The sequence below is a fragment of the Acanthochromis polyacanthus genome, chromosome 1 (assembly GCF_021347895.1).
Source record: "Acanthochromis polyacanthus isolate Apoly-LR-REF ecotype Palm Island chromosome 1, KAUST_Apoly_ChrSc, whole genome shotgun sequence".
Lineage (NCBI taxonomy): Eukaryota > Metazoa > Chordata > Actinopteri > Pomacentridae > Acanthochromis > Acanthochromis polyacanthus.
In genome coordinates this window covers 29,037,062-29,061,675 of record NC_067113.1, presented here as the reverse complement: position 1 = coordinate 29,061,675, position 24,614 = coordinate 29,037,062, and the positions used below count along the sequence as shown (strand labels likewise).

General features: G+C 40.8%; 1 protein-coding gene across 6 annotated transcripts in view; it reads right to left on the bottom strand.

The window, feature by feature from the left end:
* pacs2 (phosphofurin acidic cluster sorting protein 2) overlaps positions 1-24,614 on the bottom strand; it is a 109,663-nt gene extending 85,049 nt beyond the window's left edge. For 2 of the 6 annotated variants that reach the window (XM_022197101.2, XM_022197100.2), the window contains exon 1: positions 24,051-24,612. In XM_022197101.2, coding sequence (XP_022052793.1) covers positions 24,051-24,169 — 119 coding nt within the window. In that variant the 5' untranslated portion in view covers positions 24,170-24,612. Of the gene's footprint in view, positions 1-4,369; positions 4,486-24,050 lie in introns of those variants that run through there. The other 4 variants (XM_022197099.2, XM_022197098.2, XM_022197103.2 and 1 more) reach the window with 4 other exon arrangements.

The window sequence follows — 24,614 nt, the reverse complement described above, 5'->3', positions numbered from 1 at the left end:
TTCAGAACCTGCAGACTGAATGAAACGACACTAAAGCAGCGCTGAGAGTTTGATCCTTCGATAGCAGCGCTGCGGCCGAGATAAGACTTATTGAAGCTGCACTCGAGCAAACAGACCTTCAGGCTTCCAGCCGATCAGATTTCTGCAGCGGTGGAGAAAGACTGAGGACGAGCTATAAATAAAGTTTCATTACAAATTTCAATACACGGCTTCAGAAAAACAGCAGCGGTGTAATATTACCTGTTGTTTTTTCTATATATCGTCTAGACTCCAGGGATGCAGCAGTCACACCAACACTTAAAAGAGAAAAATATTGCAAGGATGGATTTAAGCTGTCAGAAAATGAATCCAAATTATTTTGGTGAACCTTGGATTTGTATTTTGTTGATTTAATGTAAGATTTAACCTCCGAAATGCATGTTATTTTTAAAAACTCACAAAAATTGCATCATTTATTAGCCTAGCCGCGCCAGACAACCCACGGCAGTGAATTTAATTCTCTGCCAGGGTAGGTCTAGTTACCCTCCATAAGGCTGGAGGCTGGATTCTCCTAAAACTGGCCGGACCAATCACCATGAAGCGTAGAGTCAGAAGGCGGGCGTAACGAAGTGACGACAGAGGCGCGACGATTCTGACAGAAACAGCCGGCGCACAATAAACAGTTATCTTTTGACTCGGCTTTGGCCACAGCCCTTAAAGATTTGAAGCTAAAATTCAACTTGAAAGATAAACAAAGGACGGCACTGAAGTGTTTCATTGAGAAGAAAGACGTATTTGGACTTATGCCGACGGGATATGGCAAATCCTTAATATACCAGTTGGCTCCGCTGGTTAGGAAGCTAATGGGACTTAGCCACAATCCGGAGCTCTAGGAACCACGTCAGCCTATTCGTTGCACTGATTGGTTGTATACCTACCCAATTGCTGCAGAGTGATTTGAAAGACAACCTTTTAGCCCGCCTCCCTCCCTGTCGAGCGTTCCTAGACCCTTGTGTCTTAAGAGCTGGGACTAGCGCGGCAGGCTAATCATTTATCAGAGTCAGTATGCGCAAAATGGTAAATGGTTGTATTTATATAGCGCTTTTATCCAAAGCGCTTTGCATGATACGTCACATTCACCCATTCACACACTGATGGCAGAAGCGGCCATGCAAGGCGCTAACTACGACCCACCAGGAGCAACTAGGGGTTTGGTGTCTTGCTCAGGGACACCTCGACATGAGCTCGACGGGCTGAGGATCGAACTGGCAACCTTCCAATTACAAGACGGCCACTCTACCACTGAGCCATGCTGCGCAAAAACAAGAAGAATCGTCAGATTTTCAACTTTCCCACACTCTTTGAACTACTCATCTGTGATGTGCTGATCCATCCAAAAACAACCAAATCTAGGCTTAAAATTGTAAATGGTTTCTTAAAAGTATTTAATTTCAGATCTCATTTTTTTTTAAAAACTCCAGAAAATAAGCCTTCTGCACTAACCAGATTCCGCAAAAAAATAAAAAATTTGTGCTCAATGTCGCAACAATAAAACCTTTAGTTCCTCCAATGATTTCTCACACAGCTGAGCTATTTTTGAAGCAACAATAACAGGCTTCCACAAAGAAAGAGCCTAATAATTACATCTTGCCGGTGCCAGATATCCTCGATCATAATATTTGATGGCAGAGTGAAGAGAGAAAACACTGGAGTGACGTAATTCACCAAAGCTGAAGTACAGATCTTCTTTTTGTAATCTATAATGAATGCACTGAATTAAAAATGCAGGATAGGATGATATGAATTTCATCAGCTGAGTGTAAACCCCCTTTTAAACATGAATCCTACTACATTGTTGTGAAGGAGACTCGTCTTTATGCCAAAGAAACCCTGAAATAATGCTCAGAGTGTGTGATTTTACTACAGCATGGAATCAGAGATGTGACGCATGAAGCTGCATTTACACTCCTGCATTGAATCTACACCATTGTGAGCATTTATACCTTTGTGCTGGTGTCTCTGCAGTTATAAAACACTAGCTAGCGATGGGATTTCTATGTCGCTGTGTTGACTTTCTTTGTCTACTTGTCCGAAACTGAGCAGATCATGCTGAAGCTAATAAATGTTACTGTTAACAAAATTTCTGCTACATAAAAGAGCGAAAACACAGGGGCTGACTGAGTCTAAAATATGGACTGATAGCGCTAATAAAATGAGTAAACGTCACATGGCTACACAGGCAGAATTCTGGCTCCTGTGTCTCCATTATGAGCAATTACAGCCGATTACATTGTATTTCACAGAAGCTTTATCTTTGTGCAAATCATGAACCATTTCCATGAACTGTAGTTAGATCTCTGAGGAAGTGCACGTCAGGTCAGCAAAGTAGATTCAACACTGAGCTACAAATAAAGCTAAACAGAAGATCGTCTGCATCTAGCATGAGATATGACATACAAAACAATCAGTCGAATCAAAAAAATAACGATCAGAGAAGCTCCTGAACCTCTGTAATTCATGGACATTTTCTATTGGAGCGTTTTACTTCCCAAAACATAGCAGCTATCTGTGTCTTTATAGATTATTAAAGGACCCATATGTTGCACATTTACAGGTTCATAATTATATTTTTCAATTTGACAAGAACATGTTGACATGCTTTATTGTTCAAAAAACACAGTATTTTTCTCATATTGTACAATGCTGCAGCACCTTTGTCTGAAACGCTCCATTTTAGCTCCTATCTCGTTAAGGCCCACCTCCTTAAAAGTCCCGCCTGCTCTAATTGGTTAGCTGGTCTGATGAATGAAAGGCAACACTGGTTACATATCATAACCCAAGATCTATTAGTAGAGAGGTGGTGAGATGTAGTTTGAGCAAAAGCAGCTCTAGTGAGGAAAAATTTTCAGACTGCGAGGAAGGTGCAAACTAAACATTATGCAAATGTGTTACATGATGACATCAATAAGTAACAGACTGGACTTCAAATGAGGCATTTCAGACTCTGGCTTTCTAAGTTTGCAGACCTTTTACATGCACAAACAAGATCTACAACACACTAAAGGACAAAGAACCCCATTTTAAAAAAGCACAATATGAGCTCTTTAAATCCTCTAGTAGTGGGTCAAACACAAACACGTCATTAAAACATTACACTGCTGTGCCACCGTGCTGGCACAGTGACCTAAAAACAATTAAAACCACAAAAGATGCAGGCTTAAAACATGGCTGAAAAAGAGCAGTTGAGAAAATATGTGTTTGTATTGACTTTTAAAGCTTTGTTACAGGATGACATCAATGAGTAACAGAAGGCAAAACCCGGACTTCGAACGAGGCATTTCAGACTTCGGCTCTCCAAGTCTGCAGACATTTTACACATGCAAAAAAAGCTCTACAGCACACTAAAGGAAAGAGAAATCCTTTTAAACAAGCACAACATGGGCTCTTTAAATCCCATACTGGTGGATCGTACACAAAATATGTCATTAAAACATCACACCGCTGTACCGCCATGCAGCCGGAGTGACCTACAAACAGTTAAAAACCACAATAGATGCTTCAAACGTGGTTATAGAAGCATCAGAGAAAACATGTATGTAATCTGTATTGACTAAGGATATTTCTCTTTCTATCTTCTAATGATTTCTCACACAGCTGAGCGATTTTTGAAGCTTTGTTACTTGATGACATCGATAAGTAACAGAAGGCAAAATCTGGCTTCCGAACGAGTCGTTTAAGACTCTGGGCTTTCTATGTTTGAATACCTTTTACATTCACAAAATAGCTCTATAACGCACTAAAGAAATAAGAAAAAACAAAAAATAAAGCATAATACAGGCTCTTTAAATCTCCCATTGATCGACTGAACTCATCATCAAAACATCACACTGCTGTACAATTATGGGGCTGGAGTGACCTAGAAACGGACAAAACCACAGCAGATGCAGAAAACGTGGTTACAAAAGAGCATCTGAGAAAATATGTGTTTGTACTAGAGACAGAGAGAGGTGAACACCATAAAAGCAATGAAGGTAAGGATGTCATATGAGTTGCTGCTGTGGTCTGTGGTGAAAGCGGCCGATGCAGAACAGCAGAGAAGCACGAAGCAGCCAAGACGGCGCTTTATGTTTTGCAGCCAAAGTGTGGAGAATCTAATCCACGAAGGAACGTGAAATGATCTGTGCCCTCCGAGAGCCATGGGGGGCCGCGGCACAAACTGGAATACAAATGAGAGCTTTGTATGCAGCGATGTGCAGCCCGCCGCTGCACTCTGCTCCACCCATGATGCCAGACCGCCGGACACCCACGGTAATTAGCTGCAGGCCCACGAATCGTGACATTTTCAGCGTCCAGGACTTCTGAAATTATCGCGAGGCAGATAAATACTCACCTGTGGTCGCTATAATGAGCCTGGAATATTCAAACTGTCTGACAAACATTTGCATGCGTTGTTCAGTCTTCAGCTACACGACCCAAACATTACGCTCAAACAACAGCCTCCGCTCCTCGAGAAAAACAAGACTTTTTTTTAAACCTGTCTGCAGGGATTTGCTCTCATTCAGCCACAGGAGCATTAATCGAGTCCAACACTGATGTTATGCAATAAGAACTGGCTCGCAAAGTTCCTCCCAAAGGTGTTGGATGCATCAGGAATCTGGGCAGGCCAGTCAAGTTCTTCAACAACAAACTCAGACGGCAACATTTCTCTACAGACAGAGCAATGCCATGTGAAACACTACTGTCTGAAATACCACTGTGTGCTGTGGCATTAAGATTTATCTGAACAGGAACCAAGCCAAGCCCAAACTATGAAAGAGCATCCGGAAACACACCGAAAAATGACAAAAATATGCTCCTGTTTACAGGCCATGTGGTGGAATTAATCATCTTCAGTAAACAACAGTAAATACAGTGTGAACGCTACAAAATAAATTGCAAAGATTTGACTTTATGCAAGTATAAACAAGTCAAGATTTATTCATCTGGTTAAATAAATCCAGAGTTTGAAATATGAGACTGAAATTTAGCACAGATGTGTTGATTTATTTTAGTTTATTAACAGAAAAATCTTCATCAGCTATTTAGATAATTGATTGAAAGTATTTTTTTAGTAAAAATTACCTTAAAAAAATGCCAAATTTGCCACTTATCTGTCATATTTAGTTGGAAACCGAATTCTTTAAAGTTTTTGGTATAAACGAGGACATTCGAGGACAGCATCTTGAGTTTTTTAAAGTTGTGCTTGGCACTGGCAATTTGCATATTTACAGATTTTTTAAGTAATTACTTGCGTTATAAATTGACTTCCTTAACAGGAGCCAAGTCCGACCCAAACTATTAAAAAACGTCGGCTAACACACCAAAAATTGACAAAAATATGCATTTGTTCACAGACCATGTGGTGGATTTTATAAACTGTAGTAACCATCTATCAAAAGAAGTTCAAATATAGTCTGGGTTTTTCAAAACAAAGCAAAATTTCTAACATCTGACAAGAAGTATCTTTAAAATATCCAAAATTAAGTAAGTCTAGATTTAAAAGTCTGGTAAAGTAAAGCCAGAGTTTGAAATACAAGCTTCACATTCAGCTAGAGACAAAATAATGTTCAGTTATTTGTTAGTTTATTAGCAGAAAAATCTTCTTCAACTGTCTTAGTCATTGATTGAAAGATGTTTCTGAGCAAAAATAGTTCGCAAAAATGGCGGAATCAGTAATTTATCAGCCATATTTAGTAGGGCTGGTCCGAATAGTGGTTTCTGGTCCCCCAGTATTCGGGCCCTATTAAAGACGAATATCTGAATATTCATTCCAGCCCATAACGTTCGACGGGGGAGTGGGGGTGGGGGTGGGGGGGCCGAATATTCGGATCCATTAGTCTGGTCTCCCGGACTGGAGGAGACCCGCCTGACACGCCTATCTGAATATTCGGATACCAAAATTAATATCCGGATACCGCCACAGCAAACGAATATTCAGCTATTCGGGATATTCGGGTCCAGCCCTAATATTTAGTTGTAACCTGAACATTTTTGAGTTTTGGACTTCTTTTCAGATAAATGGGGACATCTGAGGACAGAATCTTTGTTAAAGCTATGACTGGCTCATTCCCCATAATTTTTGTCAAATGATGAAAAAATTAAAGAATAATCTGCAGATTTACACTGTTTTTAATCATCAGTTGCAGTTCTAAATCTACATCTCAATTAAGCCAATCCATACATCTTTAAAAAGCCCACAATGTCGATCCTCAGGCTTCATTTCATGGTGTCAGAGTTAAAAATTTGGACTAAAGATGGATTAAACCTGCAGCAGACACTTCACATCCCATCACAGACAGACTGAAGGGTCCCAGATAATGATTTTCATACCAGCTGAGTTTGTAAACAGCAGCTATAATTGCAAAAGGAGAAAAAAAAAGTAGTCCCGGCTCTTTTGTCTGAGTAATTACAGTGGAAATTAACAGTGCAGTCAACAACAGAAAAACCACATCTGCGCTAATCTCCGTGTTGTCAGACTGAAGAGCCCTCCGACAGGATCTCTCACGGTCGCTGTGACGGGTTGGAAATGGACATTCAGAGCACTTTGTCCATTTATATCAATGTTTATCGACTCAAGTGGCTGAAAGGATCACACACGGACCATAACTGCTTCCATCTGACGGCCTGTTAAAAGTTTTGGACTAAATGTGAGGCTGTATTTTGGGGGCTCAAGTGGACGCTAATGCAACGGGTTTTAAAACACACTTCAAATGAAAAGTCCAATTTAGAAAAATCTGAAACCTTTAGGATTCAAAGTGAGAGCAAAATACAGCTCTTATGAGTCAAAACATCCAGTGATAAGAGATTTTTACGAGCTAAAATATAAATAATAATAACGAATCTTTCGGTTGTAATGGAAACGCCGATCAGCTCTTCCATTCACCGCCATCTCTGTGCCATTTGGAGGTAATATCAGTGTGCAAATTCAACCCATCAACACAAAACCCCCTGATAAAGTGCAAATGTATAGAACTAAAGGCCAAGATCCTCCTTTTGGATTCACAGCAGCGACAATGGACTCCTCAATGACCCAATTTCCTGACAAAAAATGTCAAGCAAACCTTTTGAAAAGATCACGGCGGCATCCTGCACTCCTCCACCGTCTGTCTGTGTGCCCGCCCTGACCCAAACTAATATATTTCTACACAATATAATAGAGTAGCAAGTCAGAAAATCACTCTGGTGACAAACAAAAGCTGTGGATCTGGCTGGAAAGTCGTTCAAACACAGATTCTGGAAGGACTGGATTGTGCTGCAGCACTGATTTGAGAGGTCATTAAACAAATCCATGTAACTGAGCTCCAGTTCTGCACAACAATCTGATTCTTTGGCATATTTTCACAATATAACAAAACACGCTGGACTGACTGGTCGATTCGGTGGTCGATATGCCCTCATTCAACCAAACTCTCACTGGTCAGACAATCACGAAAGAGAGAGACGCAGCGCTGAATGGAAGCAGCCCCGTTAGAGTCCAACAGATTTTCATGTGACACGACAGACATCGGTTGGTTCTGACCAGTTTTATGGACACTCAGAGGACAATATTTCTTTTAAGGGGTCACATTTTAACCTGTTTCAAAGCCTGTCTACTCTCTAATCTGTAACCGAAGCTTTTAATAGCCGCTGTTTGCTAAAACAAACGTGGATTAAAGAGACAGTGAAGCTCCAGACACGGAACATCCGACGAGAACTTCATGAACTGAACTGTTGGAGATTTAAACACAGTTAACCGACCTGACGAGCCATTAAGCCCCTTTCAGACATGAACTCCTTTCTGTTAATCTGACGGCATCACGTCTGAAAGAGCACCCTGCTCACTTTTCATTTTAAAAGTCTCCACTGCACTCTTACGAGGTCAAATCTAGTCACTTCCAGCACTGCAAAAGTCTGAACTGCATGTCGTTGGCTAATGGATAGTTAAACCCAAGCAACATACTTTGACACATGAGGTGATTTGGGGATGGTTTTAACCACATTTCAGCCCCAATGTTGGTCCAAAAACATCACAGAAAGCAAAAGACACAGGGTGTATTTCTATATCTATACTACTATACTATATAGAACAGAACAAAAAGATTTAGCATGTCAGAATACACAGTACGTGTAATGTAATATGTAATATGTATGCAGTAGTCCTACTACATCTGCCGGGATTTGAATCCCATACGCCACAGCGTCACACAGATAACAGCTCATTTCCCAGAACAGACTGCGAAGGTCAAAGTTTGAAGCGCATTATTGTGACAAAGTAGTACATCCCACTTCTGTGCATGAAACGGTGAGCACTTTGTGAGGGCAGCTGTTACAGTAAAAAAAACAAATTTATACGATTTAAAACATAGTCAGTTTGCTGTCAAATCATGAAACATCTATCGTACTCACACTGCCCTAAAACATTTACTACAAACTGAAATGTTAATAAAATCAAAACTTTACCGTAATGAAAACAAAGACTAGTGGGTCCGATTAGTGAAACCACCAAAAATGAATGTCAATCCAGGTGTTCTCCCTTTGTTGCTTCCAGCTGTTTAGAACTATTTCCTCTGAGTTTATTCAACACATGAAGCATGTACTGAAACTGACCCGGTGTAAAGTTTGAAAATGTGGAAAAAAATATAGATTTTCACAGTGAAACTTCTGATGTCCACATTTTCAACATTTTTGGGAAATCTCTGAACATTTTTGGGTGGAAAAAAATAAATGTTAAAAATGTTTCTTAAGAACATTCAGAAAAAAATCATCCAAAATCCAGCGAATCCTCACCTCAGACAGGAAATTCGCTGGATTTTGGTAGATTTTTTTTCTGAATGCTCTTAATGAAAATATCAGACGTTTTACTGAGATGTAGATAATCACTTTAGATACTTTTGGGATTTTTTGGGAAGATTTTTACTCATTTTTGGAAAATATTCACAAGAATTTTCTTGCCAAATTTAATAAAACTTTTAAGAGAAACTTTTAAGGAATTATTGGAATTTTCTTCCTGAAGGTTTTGCAAATTTTCAGAAATTTGGGGAATTTTTTTGCTGAATTTTTGTATTTTTGTCAGACGAGGAAACAATATTTTTTGGTGATCGCAAATGAAGACAACAGGAGTGTTAATCAGCCAAGCAAAGAAGAGTTCACTTTGTATTTACTGCAAATTTTGCTCTGAGGCCATGCAAAGTGGAAGATGCAGCTCATATACTGTATATGGCAACACACTGTGGTCATCATTAACACCCCAATACAAAAAATACTAACATTTAGTCATTATTCTCAGCATTAGATCACTGCCTGACAAACCAGCAGATATTTCAACAGTACAGTCCAGAGTATCAATCATTTTTAGCAATTAAAACACCATGCACAGAGGAAAAAGTTGAAAGGACGGTGGTATTTAGCTAGATCAGAATCAGAATCACTTTACTCATCCCCGAAGGGAAATTCAGTTGTCAGGATTCTTATTTGTTTAATTTTGAATTGAATAGCCTGACTGCTGATGGCAAGAAAGATTTCCTAAATCTTTCGGTCTTGCAGTGCAGGGATAGGAGCCGTCCACTGATGTTTCGTTGTTCATTGAGGCAGATGTGAAGTGGATGATCCATGTTTGTCAGAATGGCCTCCATCTTGCTTAGTGCCCGTCTCTCCACCTCATCCTCCAATGCGTTTATTGTGATTCCAACCACAGAGCAGCTTTTTTAATCAGTTTGTTCAGACGCCTTGCATCCTTCTGTTTTATGCTGCCTCCCCAGCAGACTGCAGCATAAAACAGGACACTTGCTACCACAGACTGATAAAACATCTGCAGCATCTTACTGCAGATGTCTAGTGATCGAAGTCTTCTGAGGCAATAAAGTCGGCTCTGGCCCTTTTTGTAGATGAAGTCTACGTTTGTAGACCAGTCCAACTTATTATCAAGGTGGACACCTAAATATTTATATGATGTCACCGTCTCGATGTTCACGACACAAGTGTTCACTGGAAGAAGAGGGGGTTTGGATCTGTGGAAATCTATGATCATTTCCTTTGTCTTTGAGGCGTTGAGTAGCAGGCAGTTTTTGGTGTGACAATTTCCACTTTCTGTGATTATGGCACACAATTTTGATGGCTTGAATGCGTATTTTCTCTAGCCTCTGTGCAGCCTGAGTTTGAGCTTATTAAATACCTACAGCATCAGTTTGTTGCTTCCAGCTGTATATGACTTTTTCCTCCAAGTTTATTCAATACCTGCAGCGTCAAACAGCAGCAGGATCCATTTTGTTGTCTTTCAAGCACGCTTTTGTGCACATTTGCGCATGCAGAGCAACATCAGTGACTTCATTCATTGCTTGTAATTTTAAATGATCCCTGACATGGACACATAATCAATAAGAGTCTTATCGGTCAGTCAAACTGGGAACATTTCCTCACCTCAGACAGGTAAATGATTTGTTAAGCAGCGGTTATTTTCAGGCTGCATTCTGAGCTCCTCACTAGGGTCGCGGGGGGTGCTGGAGCCTATCCCAGCTGACTCAGTGAGGATAAAGCGGTGTATAGAGGATGGATGGATGGATTCTGAGCTCCATCACAGCTGGAGGGACATTTTTACTTCACTGTTGGTGGAGTTAGATTATCATCACACGTGGACAGAGCTGACTGTGTTTAGGAAATTATAAATAAAAAAGGCAGTTAAAGATTTGGACAGTTTAAATCGCTTGCTTGACATATAATTTAGATTTACGGTTTAGTTTATTATAGCATTATTATGCGTTATACACATAGACTGTATATAAAGATGGACGTAGCATCTGGTTCCAAAAATGAAGCCCACCCGGAAGTGTCAAAAACTTGCAATATCACGCCGTCCACTAGGGTTGGCTCCAAAAAGCTTTTGCTCCATAGACCCCAATTCATCACCGGAAAAAATGAAATTTGATAGACTGATTTTCTACAGCTCAGGATTTTTTTCCCGTTAGTTTTCATGGTCAAAATGAGAGATCAGGTGGCCGATCTTAAAATAAATCAATACTGAATTTTAAATAAATCGTTAAAGTTGGCGGAGCCAGGGGGCGTGGCTATACTTGATGGACAGTCTTGTCTGGAATGATTGACAGATCCTTTAGGGCGAGGCTTTCAGCAGTCTGGCTTCAGTCTGCCCCGCCCATAGACTGGTCCCGCCCCCAGTTGCTCTCCGGTCCAGCCTGTTTGATGACGCTTTTTACGTCACTGGCTCCACAAAATCCAAAATGGTGGCCAGGAAGTAGCAAAATCCGAGCTCCATTTTCTCTGCGCTGAAACCAACGGGTGACGTCACGGTTAGTTCACGCCTGGTTATACATGACTTCTGTGTAAGACAAATATCACATTGTGTTTCTCTCATCACTGAGTTGGTTTATGGCTGAATGAAGCCTGAGGAGCATTATTATAGAAGCGGCTTTTGTCTGAATGACAGAACGCTTCCACTTTAACAGGCTGATGAAGCAGCAACATTACGCATCTCAAAAGGGTTTTATTTTCGTTATTAAAACCGCCACGACTTCACTCAGCGCCTGCATTGGAGGAGATTAGCAGGACCACTGCCACTGCAGCTCGCTCAGCGTCCAGGAGGCCAGAGAGGTTATGTTTACAGGCTTGTAAAGCAACGCTTATTTCTGACTGGCAGCGATAATGAATGCTCATTTTCTGCGGCCGTCGTCCAGGGGCACAGATGAAAAGGTTTATTCGCCAATGCCAACCTCAGGATTTTCACCGTGTGTCCGTCTGTCCATCGGTGGAAACACGGACCGGGTCATATGACTCAGCCACCCAGGAGCGAGCTGCCAGACGTGGCACAGCAGCTTTCCTAATTACTACAATATGCTAAACCTTCTAAGCTCTCCTCCCAGGCAGGCCGCAAGTTGTCCAAAAGGAGCCTGACCTACATTTCTCCTCCATGCTCTGAATTCAGCAAAAAAAAAAAAAAGTTCTTAAGCCTCAGAACTGAAATAGCAACACCCTCTTCTCACACGAGCTGCGATTCAGCCTGCAGGAGAATTTTAAAAAAAGGTGCACTCATGAGGCAAAAAATGCAATAAAAGATGTGATGAATACTGCAGCTGGAAACCCTCTGCAGCAAGCACGCAGAAAATTAATAATCAGCAGCCGGTGCAAAGATATACCTGATGCTTCCGCTGCCAAAGTGCAGAGTAATGCAAACACTGTTGCTGTGGAAATGGGTGACTAATGCATTACGAGGATTTCCCTGGAAAGTCAGTGTTTGGAGGCACAAATCAAAGAGGAAAAAAAAAGCAAAACCGCACTGGAAATATGACCGCAGAGAGAAACAACAAGCGCAGTCAGAGCAGAAGGTTGAAATAATTATTTATTTATTCTTTATTTTACCAGGTAAGAGGAGTTGAGAACAATTTCTCGTCGACAGCGATGACCCGGCAGGAGGCCGAAGCAGGAAGAAAGACAACAAATCAACACAGGAGCGAAGAAGATGTCAGGAAATTAATCAAAACGCAGGAATCGCACGAATTAAAGGCGACAAAATGTAAAAGGTGAGGCAGAAAATTACAATTTCAGCCAGAATCCGTGTTATTAACTATCCTAAATGTGCATTTTCTTAACATTTTAACCGGACTTTATCATGCTTAATAGAGAATCAGCGCCCAAAAACTCATCAATATTCCCCTTCAGTGTGACCCTGGACTTCACACACCTCCGAACGTTTCACTCAGGGACAGACGATTCAAAGCAGGACGAGGCAGCCGGCACATTGAGCTCCAGAAATGTCACATCTCCTTTCACTAAGCCTCGACTGTTCGTGAGCAGCCTCGACGTATAATCTCATCTACATCTGGCACAAAGTTTTGACACATTTCTCTCGCTCTCCGTCGCTGCCTTTTCAGCCCGATAACCTCGTTTTTTCTCTCTGCATTACCCCTCTGAAGTGCTGGAACACGGGGCAGAGTAAACAGGCCCTGTGTAATCACGGAGCTCTCTCAATAATTTGAGCCACATTTGGAAATAAGGTCACCTCTGCAGCCAACAATCGGAGAAAATCCAGTTTTGCACGATGACGCTTGACAGACAGGGAGTTTATCTGTTAGTGGAATAGAGATTTGTGGATTTAATGAACAAAGCAGGCATTGTCACAGTTACATCACCTGATTAACGAGCAGGGAATTAATGTTTTGTGACCCTTTTGAGCCGAAAATAAGCAGGTTTTGATCAAATCATCTCATTTGTACGCTACCTCTAACATGTATTTGTATTTCACATATATTATTGTGTCTCTCTGCACAATAATGCAGACAGAAATGAGCCTGTAGCTAAATCTGGTGCAATACATGTTGTCGTTTAATGACATTAAAGTTCTCATGCACAGTCGCATGAACAAATAAATAATAAGCAATGTAAAGCGTCTCATTGTCTTTTGAGTCAATTCTATCTGAGCAAACCACTCATTAGTGAGGAAAATGAGATGAATGAATGAAGCTTGTAATAAAGAGTGAAAATATCAGAAGAGAAAACTGACATTTGAGCTAAAAGTGAGTGAAAAGTCCAAAATTTTAATTTTCTGAATTGAAAAAATGTCATATGTGCAGTATAACAAAGTTTTCTTATGCTATAAATCATAAAAAAGAAAAAGAAAGTCGAATTCCTTTGATTATTTCACCAAAAAAAACAAAACCTAATCTCAATGCTCATGAATATTTAAGTTATTTTTTCTTTTTTCAATACTTGTCCCATATTAGCTCTGTGTAAACACATCCTGCAGTTCAGTCAAGAAGTCTCTGATTTTTTGTCATGTGATTGTTGGTAACAGCTGAGTGCCGAAAGACTTCACAGATGCGAAAAGAAGCATAGATTTTTTTTGTTTTTGACAGAATCTGGTTGGAGCAAACTGTTATTTTTTTTTTGGTTTTTTTTAAATGAATCTCTCAAAATAAAAAAGGCAAATTGAAGCTACGTAAAAGTTCAAATTACATCGAGCTATAGAGAATGTAAAATGAACATGAAGAAAATAATATGCATAAAATTAAAGTAACTGCAAACTAATAGCAAAAAAAAAAAAAGCACAACCACCAATCACTTCATTAGATACACCTGTGAAATCTAATGCTATTCAATTTTGCGACGTTTCCACATTCACCGTTTTTATTGACATTGTCAAACAGGCGATAATTAAACTTTATGGACCGCATCACATCTAAGCATGTTTCTAATATTTGCTCTCCTCTTTCATGCTAATGAGTTGAACAAATATTTGGAACGCCTGTAATTGCAAATCAGTCTAACAAACCCCCGCCACCTCCTGTAACTGCGAGATTAAGCATAAGGCAGGATGGTTTTCAGACATTAGCAAAAATGTTGAAGCTTACAGGTGTAGCTAATAAAGCAGCCGTTTAGCGTGTATCATAATCTCAGCAAATTAAAAGAAAACAAAAGTAGAAAATGTTAATAAATGGTACGTATGTGCATTTATGTATACATTTGCTAGTGGCTGTTTAAGCTAATGCTAATGCTAATAGGTTGCTGCCATTTGACCTGGAACTTGCATTTTACCATAAAATTAAAAAGCCTACTTGGTGCCAAAAAACAGCAGCTGCAAAACCAAAACAATTAGTGAAAGATGTTAAACTTTTGAGAGATTTCACACTTTTTATGAACCACAATCCGCTGCATTTTAGAGGCCGAACAACGGCGACTGAAATGCGGATAATGACCAGACATTTATCAGTCCCTGTGGATACGTCCGGCAGCAACATTTTGCTGCATCAATTCTGTCTAATATCCTTTTGATAAGCTGTTCTTATTATGTGGCGGGTTCAGCTGGATGCCATTTAGTCTACGCTGCTTCACCCGGAGGTTTTATTTACTCTTTAGACTGGCTGAAGAGGACGTTATGCTCCCAAGACCGAACATTTACAGCAGGTTGGTTTTAGCTCGGCTGCATCACAAGTGACATTTTCCTTTAAGAAGTGCTGCTGAGCTGAAAAACAAATAGAAGTCTGGACCCCATATCTCAAGAGGCACATGTTCTGTTTTCCCAATTAGCATGAATTTAATTTTATGCTAATAGAATGTCGGCGCTGCAGATGCATGCAGAATATAGTGTTATTCCCTCTCTGAGCCCGAACACAATAGCTCACTTTTCAGGCATTTTCACAACCTTTCTTCACCCAGAAGAATATTAGCTCCTTTGTGCGTTTCCTAGAAGCAGCTAATATGGAGTTGATCACATGCAGACGTGTTTTAAAGCAGAATATTTACAGTAATCTGCTATTTATGTCTACACTTTATCATCTCTGACGTGCGGCTGGAGCCCCTATCAGTGTCGTCCTTCCAGCTCCAGCTAAATACAGTGTAAACACATTGTGCACACAGAAAACACAGAGACCGCCGCATTTCTGCTTTTTGCAAAACAGATATTATCAACGCGGGTTTGCAGAAATCAAATATTGTCCGTGGGGGGGTTAATAGGAGAATACAAAAAGCAGGCGGTGAGGCGTGGAGCCGACCGCTGAGGCATGATGGGAGTCAGCTGGAGGCAGAATTGATCGGCCTGCAGAGTCGCAAAGTGTCTCAAATGTGTTTGTGGTTGGTGGGTGAGGAGGCGACTGTCCTTCCTTGTCCTCACCCGTCCGTCCGTCCGTCCTCCAGGACGAGCTGCATCAGCAACATAGGGGGAGTCTTACATAAGAGCCTCCGACTTAACATTCAAAGAACAAGGCGGGAGATTCACTCAGCAAAGAGAACAAGCGAGAAAGTCAGAAACATATGGTGAGCTGGTTTAGTACTGCATATATCATTTTGATTTTACGGAAAACATCTCCTCCAGAATTCAGTCAGCTGCAACCGAGTATAAATCAAACATTCGGGGATGAATCTTGCTGAATCTGCTAATCTCTTATTTTACACATCATGATTTTATTTAATAAAAAATCCCAAAGTTATAGGCACAAAATTTGATACAGACATTTATGGTCCCCTGAGGACGGGCCTTTATAAATGTTCTGAATTCTTAACATTTCATGTAGCTCTACAACCATTATTTTTTTAACATTTTAAAATCTCAACATTTGCTGAAATGGGCACAAAATGTGCCGCAGATGTTCATGGTCCTCAAAAGGATGAATTCTACTGATTTTACTTTTTATCTTTTAGTGAAATGTCTTGACAACTTTGTGATTAGTTGCCTGAAAAGGTAAATCCTCATGAATTTGCATGACATTTTGACTTATTCATAAAATATTTTAACATTTTTAGGCACAAATTTCAGTACAGACATTCATTGTTTCTAGGTGATGAATCTTATTGACTTTGAAACAAAGACTTTAGTGACACTATAAGGCTGACATTTGTTGTTTTAGGTGGATTTATCTTGCAACCATTTATTATTTTTTGATTACAAATGCTACTTGCAAAATTCAGGACTCAGTTTTTCCAATTTTAGCATGCAAACATGTAAAACAAAGATGGTGAACATGGCAAATACTATACTTGCAAACACAAAGCATCGTCATCATTGTTAGCATGTTAGCATGTTAGCTCGCGGGGCTGCTGGCGTGGCCTCTTCATTTTGTTCAAACTCGCAAACATTGGTACAGAACAGGCACCAAGTGCATGACAACAAGAACAACAAAGGGGAACATGAAACAATGAGAGGTTTCAACTGCCCCTCATCCATCCTACTCTAAATTCCCTCAGTGTGACCGTCCCAGGCTGCCAGGGGACAAAAGGCTGAGTGTCTCGCTGCCGCTCAAAGCGACATCTCAGCACTCTCGCCTCCAACAGGACCAAATATGACGGCCTACTGGCTCCAGCTGCCACTCGAGGGGCTCCGTTCAATCCCGGCTCTGTCTCCGAGATTGGCCCCATCTCTGGCGGCCTCTCGCCTGTGGGCCGATGTGCAGAAATGCAACCGATGCCCACTTCAAGAAATACCAAGATGAAAGGCATCTCCTTGACCTTGGATCTGAAGAGCGGAGAGAGGCTTAGGTGGCGGTAATTACCTCAAAATTTGCCCTTGAATTCGGATTTCCTATCGTGCTAGATCCTCCAGCAACTTGTCAAGGTTTGTGCCAGCAAGAAGTACACCAAAACATAATTAAACATGCCCTAAGATCATCTGAAAACATTTTTCCCCTCCGATTGAAAATTGTAATATGAAAATAATGATGCCATGAAATTTAGTAGAAATGTTCATGGCCTCTAGAGGATGCATCCTCATAGATTTGCTGCTGCCTTGATGGTTCAAATAGCATCTAGAGTGAGAGAGAAATCTGGCATTTCTAGTAAAATATCTCAGCATGTACTGGACAGACAGGGATTAAATTTTATACCAACATTTGTGATCCCCAGAGGATGAATCTTCATGAATTTGCTGATCCCTTGACTTTTCATACAGCACTTCCAGCAAGGAAGAAATTTGATAAAACTAGCAACATTTACTACATACATGGCCATGAAACTACCTCTAGACATTCATGATCCCCAGAAGATGAATCCTGATTTTTGTTCTAGAATCACCACAAAGTTTTTTAACTTTTCAATGACAACTATTCAATCAAGTGCCAAGACATTTTGGATATATGTTCATGGTCCCCTGAAGAGGAATCCATGTGAATTTGATGATCTCCTGATGTTTCATATCGCACTTCCAGCAAGGAAGAAATTTGACATGTCGAGTAAAATATTTCAACATTTACCAGATAGGTGGTCATGAACTTTCATCTTGATATTCCTGGTCCCCAGAGGATGAGTCTTTATGACTTTGATGATCCCCTGATGTTTCATGTGGGACCCCAAATGAGTCCGAAATTTGACATATCTTGTAAAATATCTTCACATTTACTTGATAGATGCCATGAATTGTCACATAGATATTCATGGTCCACAGAGGATGAATCCTACTAATTTAAGTCATCTCCTGACTTTTACTTTAGTGTCACCATGAAATTGACATTTTCAATAAGAATAATTTAATCACGTGCCAAGAAATTTAGAAAAAACATTCAAGTTCCTCTGAGGAATCTTCATAATTTTGCTGTTTCCTGTAGCCTCTCAAGCAAGTAAACAATCTGACAAATCTAGTAAAAATATCTTAAGACGTAGTAGGTAGATGGGTGTTAAGTTTCATACAGATTTTCCTGTGCAGAAATGCAAACAACACCCACTTCAAGACATTCCAAGATGAAACGCAGCTCTTTGCCCTTGGATCTGAAGAGCAAAGAGAGGCTTAGGTGGCAGTAATCGCGGTGGCAGGTTGATTGATTTCGAGGTCTGAAGAGGCTCTTGGAAGGCTCGTCCATCCTTAGGAATAAGTGTGCAATTACGGCAACGCATTCAGATGAAGCGAGCGATAAAAAGGCGCACTTGGTTTTCATTCAAATGCCTCTCATGACGAGGTGACACAACAGAACGTCAGCGAGACTCTCGAGCGGAGCATAAAAGTCGTATAATAAGGACAGTCGGTGTAGCCTTCATGTCTTTCATTTTCTGCTTTAACATTATGAGCAGCAGCAGCAGAAGAAAAGCCTCATAAAAACTGCATTTCAGCCGCCGCTTCTCCTTTTTTTCGTGACATCTGAGTTTCCACGAGCAATTATAATTCCGCCGCCCTCCAAGGCAGGCGATTAAAGGCCCTCCTTCACCTCTGATAGGTGATTATTAAGTACCCCGGCATGGAGCAGCACGTGTCCTGAAGTGACTCTGGGAAACGTGAGATCGGTGCAGAGGCAGCGATTCTTTAAGCCGCCCAGACTAATAGCCTTCGAGCCTCAGACACCTCGGAGAGCAGGAGGAACAAGTTACAGGATAAATTGATAAAAATCAGGAGAAACGCGAAGGCTACAAGCTTAAATTAAAAATGCTACTTGGTCCCTCATGGCAGACAACAGCTTGACTTACCGTTCCAACTTTAATGAATCCATGTCTGGTAAACAGACACCAGGAAGGATTAACACACAGAAGGTTTATTCTTTTTACATGACTCACACTTAAACTCATACTTTAATATTTTGATGATTTAAATAATTTGCCCTTGAATTCAGATTTCTTCTTGTGTTTGATCCTCCAGTAACTTGTCAAGGTTTCTGCCAGCAAGAAGTACACTAATTAAACGTGCCCCAACATCATTTGAACACATTTTTCCTGAAGAATGATGCCAAGAAATTTTTAAAAAAGGTTCATGGTCTCCAGAGGATGCATCCTCATGGATTTGCTACTGCCGTGGTGTTTCAAATAGCACTTTGCAGTGAGTGAGAAATCCGACATATCGGGGAAAATATCTCAACATTTACTGGACAGATGGAGGTTAAATTTCATATAGACATTTGTAATCCCCAGAGGATGAATCTTTATGCATTTGTGGATCTCTTCACATTTCATATAGCACTTCCAGCAAAGCAGAAATGTGATACGTCTAGTAAAATATCTCAACATTTACTACAGAGATGGCCATGAAACTACCTCTAGACATTCATGATCCCTAGAGGATGAATCCTACTGACTTTTGATCTCCTGATTTTTGTTCTCGTACCAGTTGGCATCAATGAGATTTCACCTAAGAGCTCAAGCAAGCAAGACATATCTAGTGAATTATCTCAACATTTTTTTGTTTCACGGGCATGAAATTTAATACAGACATTCATGATCCCCAGAGGATGAATCCTACTGTGATCTGTAAGTGATCTCCTGATGCTTACTCTAACGCCACCATGAAGTTGACATTTTTATTTTTCAGTAAAATATCTCAAGAACTATGCGACCACTTGCTGTGAAATTTGGCCAACATTATCGGTCCCCAGAGGATGAATCTGCATGATTTTACTGATCTCCTGACATTTCTGTGGCACAATCAAGTAAGCTGTTTGACTCATCCAGTAAATTATATCAACTTGCATTGAAACTTTAATGAGTCCATGTGAGGTAAACAGACACCAGAACAGATCAGGTTCATCCCGCGATCATGACTCACATTTAAACTCTTATTTTGACAACAGAACAGTGCAGTTATTGTGTAGGATGGCAAAATATATATATATTTTCCCATATTCATTCATGAATGAAGACTCAAACTCCATCTGCTCTTGAGAAAGTAAAAATTTAACCTTGAATTCAGCTTTCCTTTTCTGTTAGATCCTCCAGTAACTCGCCAAGGTTGCTGTCAGTAAGAAGCACACGCAGACATAATTAAACGCTCTAGGATCAGTTCAACACATTTTTTCCTGTTACAAACTGTAATAATAAGCTGTATTCTGAAGGCTCACCAGATGGTATAAGACAGGAGTTGATAAATAATGACACTTTCGCGTGAGTCACCTTCAGATGTTACCGTAAACTCACATTTTCTGTCAGAAGATTTGCCTCTCAGGCTTCTTATCTGGTTTATTTTTTGGTAGGGAAGAAATCGTGAAATCGGTTTATCCACCAATGAAACAAACGTAAATTTAAGTGAAAGTCCTGCAGCAAAAGGTGCTATTCCATCACCTGCAACAAAAATATGAAGACAGACTTATCAAAAACAGATTTTAAAAGGCTGTCTGACGAAAACAGGAAAACACCTGTCAAGTTTTTAAAGGAAACAGCCTAGGACAGTCACTCATAAAATTTCTGCTATAAAGCATCATTAGAATCCTATCAAGAACAAGCCTCGTACACACAAATATGGACAATTTGCAAAACAAACATACTTCAAGCTTGGGCCTCTCATTCACATGCAAACGACGTTGACGTAAATGAATGTTGTAGCTCAGAAGAGTCATGGATGGATGTATTTGTACCACTAAATTTGGTTTAAATTCCTTAAAAACTTTCACTCGCCCAGATAAAAGCCACACAGAGTTCTAGCAGCAGACACATCTCTGCATCAACTGTTCAGAGTAGAATGACCAATCAGGACTTTATGGTCAAATAGCTGCTAAGAACCCACCACTAAGGAAAAGCAACAAGCAGAAGAGATTAGTTTGGGCCAAGAAACACCAGGAATGGACATTAGACCAGTGGAAATCTGTACTTTGGTCTGATGAGTCCAAATCTGAGATCTTTGGTTCTACTTGGGGTGTCAGAAAAGGTGAATGGATGGTCTCGACCTTTGTGAAGCATGGAGGAGGAGGTGTGATGGTGTGGGGGTGCTTTGCTGGTGACACTGTTGGGGATTTATTCAAAATTGAAGACACACTGAACCAGCATGGCTACCACAAGGACATCCGGTTTAGTGGGACTATCATTCATTTTTCAACAGGACAATGACCCCAAACACACCTCCAGGCTGTGTGAGGACCATTTGACCAAGAAGGAGAGTGATGGAGTGCTGCGTCAGATGACCTGGCCTCTATAGCCACCTGACCTGAACCCAATGGAGATGGACCACAGAGTGAAGGAAAAAGGACCGACAAGTGCTCAAGTGCTCAGTGTCTCTGGGAACTCATTCAAGACTGTTAGAGAACCATTTCAGGAGACTACCTCATGAAGCTCATGGAGAGAACGTGCATGCAAAATAGTAATCAAAGCAAAGGGTGGCCATTTTGAAGAATCTAAAACAGAAAACATCAGATTTTTTTTTGGTTTACTACATGATTCCACATGTGTTCATTCATAGTTTTGATGCCTCCAGTGAGATTCTAATATGAAAATAGCCATGAAATAACGATCAAATGAGAAGGTGTGTCCAAATTTTTGACTGGCAGTGCATATAAACTGCAACTATCAATAAAAACAAAACAAAAACAATGAATTAAACCGACTAAGAAGCACTGCCTTTCCACTGATTATCCCTCTGGGCCACAGGAATCAAACATTTTCCAAAAACTATGAAGCAAATGAAAAGAAAGCGAGCGGTGAGTTTGTTTCTCCGCCTCAGACGGTTGATTTGACGTCTGATTAACCAGAAGCTGCTCAGCTCTAAAGTCTGACTGACGGCATCAATGCTGAGCTGCAGCTTCTCACACAAACCGTCTGAACGTCAGTGAAGCTTCTAAACTCACCAACACGTCAACCAAAGCGGCTTCGTGCGACGCTGACGGACATGCAGGGTCCCCGAGGGCTGAACCTTCCGCTCTTTAGCTACAGGAAGCTTTTCATCTCCGAGTCCTGAATAACATCACAGCTCTGCTATTCCTGGAAGTGAATCATTTCAGCTAAAAGCGAAGCAAAGCAAAGCCCACTGACGGTATTACGTTAAGAGGATGGAGAGCGGCAAAGGAGACGCATTTATCGGCCGGAAAAAGTAAAAAAAACACACATTTATTCCCGCATATTCTCATATTAATTACAGCTTTTTCTTTAACTTCCACGTCCAGGCTGACAGCTGCTGACAGATGTTGGTCAAGTTTAAACCTCAGACATCCTGAGCTGAATAGTCACCACATTTCAACTCTAAAAAATGTTTTTTCTGACGTCCTCTAATGAGGTTTTGGCCTCAGTTTAGGAACAACTGCATATACGGTCAATTGATTAAACGCCTGCACATTTATTCAGCCCACAGTTAGATCCCTCCTGCTTACAGTGTTTCCCTTATTTCTGTTCTTTAATCACAGCGTCAAGTTTTCTGCTGATGCTTCAGTGGGGATTACATAAGCTGGAGATGCAACTCATAATTATTTTCTGCTGTACAATCAATAAAATGATTAATTAAGATGGGAAACCTGAAAAAATGAGGCTGCTGCACATTCCCAAAGCCCAGTAGGCTGTAATATATGAAATTTAGGGTCATAAAAAGGCAAAAATACAAACCAATCTTCACAAAAATAAAACACGATTCTCTCCAGTTGAGAATAGCATAAAAAAAAATAAATTTGAGGCTTTAAACTACACGCTGGAAGGAACCAAATGCACCTATGTGGGGGATTTTTTGTTGAAAAGTTATGATTTTTTTTCCACTTTTGAACCATTTTGCAACATTAGCCGGCACCACGGGAGCACAAGTATTCAAATAAAATGAAAAATTGGCATCAGTTACTTGGATTTTTATATTATTTTATAGCAATCTAGTCAAAGTAAACCATGTATAAAGTGCAAGAATATCTGGAAAAAACACCAGAGAAGAAACCAAACCCACCTACTTGGATACTTTTTATGTTAAAAAGTTAATCAAATCTGATAAATTCTGATTTTGCAACATGAGATGACACCGCAGCAGCACAAATGCTCAAATAAAATGAAAATTTGGCATCTGTTATTTGCAATTTTATATTATTTTACAGTAATTTAACATCTTTTAGTCAAAGTAAACTCTGTGTAAACTGTAAGCATAACTGGAAAAAATGCCTGTGAAGAAACAAACTCACCTGCACAGATACTTTTCATGTTAAAATGCAAATTAACTGTGATAAATTCAGATTTTTTTCCACTTTTAAATGATTTTGCAATACGAGATGCACCACAGCAGCACAAATATTCAAATAAAATGAAAAATTGGCATCAGTTACTTGCAATTTTATATTATTTCACAGTAATCTAGGCAAAGTAAGCTGTGCTTAAACTGTTACACTGAGTAAACATACAGTAAATAGAAGTAGCAGGCTTGCACATTTTACAACTTCGCGAGAATTATGGCTCAAATATGTGATTTTTAATCATTTCTAAATGTTATTTATGTCTTTTAGAGCCACATGTGATGTTTACTGGAGATGTGAGGCAACAACATAATAAAACCAGCATCAAGAAGCCCCGAGGCTCGAACACATCACCGCCTGTTTTCATTATTTTCTGCCATTTCACACAATCAATGGATGAATCCATAATGAAAATAGTTGCTGGCTGCTCTCCCAGCATGGCTGAACTCAGATCAGTTTCAGATCTGTGATGAGCAGCACGAACATCTCAACCTGAGCATTTAATCTGTTTTGATTTCTGCAGCTTTTTGGGTCACAGGAGCCTCCACAGAGACCTGGCAGCAGGATGGGAGACCAGCAGGCAGCTGAGAGGACGTGAATCTGCAGGAACACACCTGACCAGGCTGCTCCGGAGCCTCCTGCTGCAGAGGCTCCTGTGAGGGCCTGCAGGGGCATCTCCTGGGACAATGACACAGCTCAGGATCTCCATTGGCAGCGGAGCTAAAGTTTGCAGCGTCCTACCTGGGGATGCAGTTCGGGGAGGATCCGTCAATCTCCCAGGTGGCGAACAGGTTCATGGGCACCGGTCTGTTGAGCGCCCCGCCGCCGGGGAAGCTCAGCCGGCCGCTTCTCTCCGCCATGGTCCGGGCTGCGGGCGGGACCGTCCGACACCGAGGTTTGTAAACAGCAGCAGCACCGGTGCGGCTCTTCTCTGGGTCTCGGGGTGTGAATCCGCGCTGGGGGAAGAATCACGTTAAAGCGGCCGAGGACGAGCTCATTTCTCCGTCCGAGGGGAGCCGGTGTGGGTCCTCCGTGCCAGGGAGGGACTGCAGCGGAGCGGCAGGACGGAGCGGACCGACCGCGGAGCTTGTTGTGCCCACCACGCTGCTCCGGAGGTATGGAGGGCGATTAGTGCCGCGCCGAGGAGGAGGAGGAGCTTCATCAGTGTCTCATACACCAATCAGCCACAACATTATGACCACTGAGAGGTGAAGTGAATCACCCTGATCATTTTGGTATTGTGTGGTCTTTCAGCTGGAAAACTTTGAGTTTTGGCGTCTTAACTTAACCCTGTAAAATCCACTG